This window comes from Nestor notabilis, unplaced genomic scaffold (assembly GCF_000696875.1).
Source record: "Nestor notabilis isolate BGI_N333 unplaced genomic scaffold, ASM69687v1 scaffold3353, whole genome shotgun sequence".
Lineage (NCBI taxonomy): Eukaryota > Metazoa > Chordata > Aves > Psittaciformes > Psittacidae > Nestor > Nestor notabilis.
In genome coordinates this window covers 97,135-98,943 of record NW_009920412.1, presented here as the reverse complement: position 1 = coordinate 98,943, position 1,809 = coordinate 97,135, and the positions used below count along the sequence as shown (strand labels likewise).

Here is a 1,809-nt window from a genome sequence, read left to right as displayed (position 1 = left end):
TGCAGTTGCTAAGGCATGCTGTCTTCTACAGTTACTTTCAATAAGATTTGTACAGATTTTCTTCTGAGCCAGGGTAAGGAAGTACTTTTCTGAATTTTATGTCAAGACTCAGCTGTGTTGGAGCTCTACACTGAGAGAGTTGTGGATGACTTCTAAAAGAGTAACATGAGAATATTGAGCTGTAAGATTTTGTCTTGGTAAAACTCCAGCTAGCTCTAGTGCCACTTTTCAGTATGTTAACATTAGTGTTGCTCTCCACAGTAGAACTGAACTTGATGGAAAGCTATCAAATCAGCTTTTTAAAATTGTGACAGTGCTGTCTTAACGTTTCAGTATTGGATAGGAAATACTTGCTCATGTTTGTTTGTTTCCTTTGCTCCCTTTCTTCACCACAGAAATCCGCTATGCAACTGTGTACTGGAATAGAGCTGCAAAAACACTTCAGGTCAGGAATATGCTGGATAGACATGGAGATGCTTATGGTTTCTACAACAACTCTATGCAGACAACAGGTTGGGGAGTTCTGGAGATCAGAGCAGGCTATGGCGGTCAGACCTTAAGCAATGAAGATATCATGTATGCAGCTGGCTTCTTGGAAGGCTACCTCACAGCTCCGTAAGTACCTCAGGGAGCAACTCAACTTATGGCACTTCAGTGGATTTCTGTACTTGTGAGTTGTTTGGTTGTATGTTTGTTTTTCATTTCACTTAATTCCCATCCATTTAAACTAACCATACGTTTTGCAGTTGTGTGCTGTTCTTTTAATTAGTAGCTGGTATGAAGCATAGCTTCTTCATTATGGCATCAAGATGTACCCTCTTATCATCCTGCAGGCTCTCCTAACGCCTTGATGAGATAGAGGAGTACTGTATCAGTATTACTGATTAAATAACGTAATCACAGAATAGCGTATGTGTAAGAAAGTGCCTAAGCCCTATGTTGCTAGCAAAGGCTACAGGGCTTCCTTAAGCAACCACTGTCAAGAAACTACTGGGAGCAGATACTGAATCTTCACAGCGTAAGGAATTTAGTCTCTTGGATAAATAATAATAGTTAAAAAAAATACTGATAAGCCTGAAGGCAGACTGGTGTGTGTCTAGAAATGTCAGATTATTCCTGAAAACCCTTTGGAGAGAACATGAACTGAATCTCTCTCACAATACAGATCTATGAAAACTGACAGAATTTTGTACTTGTTATGAATCCAGAGCAGCTTTTCAAAGAACAAAAAAATCCCCAAAACCCCAACCAACGTACCAACCCTCCCCTCCCCCCTCCAAACTGTAAGCAACCACCAACCCAAAAAAATAACCTCAAACTCAAACCCTGTTCGTTCCTTGACAAAATAGGAAGACAGAATGGCTTCCTATGTATTATGACATACTAACTGGTAAGATATAGCTGGTGATACAGCTAAGAACATGATGCATGACTTGTTGTTGAACAAGCTCCACCTTTTCTTCTGTCAACTTAGTCACAGGAAAAAAAATATTCCCATATTCTGGTGCGCGGCTGGGGAATAGTTGGGAGATGCTTGTGGTAGCTTCACCAGCTTTGCTTCCAGAACACTGAAATAAATACCCATAGGCTGTTGAATAGGTGAGCAGAGGAAGGTTGTCTATCGAACAATTGCTAGATATGGCTGCTGGGGAAGATTGTGTTAATTGATAAGGTATTATAAGATCGGTTAAGATTTATGGATAGCTCTCTGATTGCATGTTATGATAATGTGACTGTCTAGGAGACTTTGCTGGAGAGGAAGCTACGTCTCTGGAGAGTATAAATGAAATTCAATAAAGTAATATTTGT

The 1,809-nt window shown here is 40.0% G+C and overlaps 1 protein-coding gene across 1 annotated transcript in view; it reads left to right on the top strand.

The window, feature by feature from the left end:
- Positions 1-395: 395 nt before the first annotated feature.
- The window catches only part of PLBD1 (phospholipase B domain containing 1), a gene marked incomplete at its 5' end in the record, with an annotated part of 31,104 nt that continues 29,690 nt past the window's right edge, over positions 396-1,809 (top strand). The window contains one exon of the mRNA XM_010010656.1: positions 396-615. Within this exon, the coding sequence (XP_010008958.1) occupies positions 396-615 (220 nt within the window). The remainder of the gene's footprint in view (positions 616-1,809) is intronic.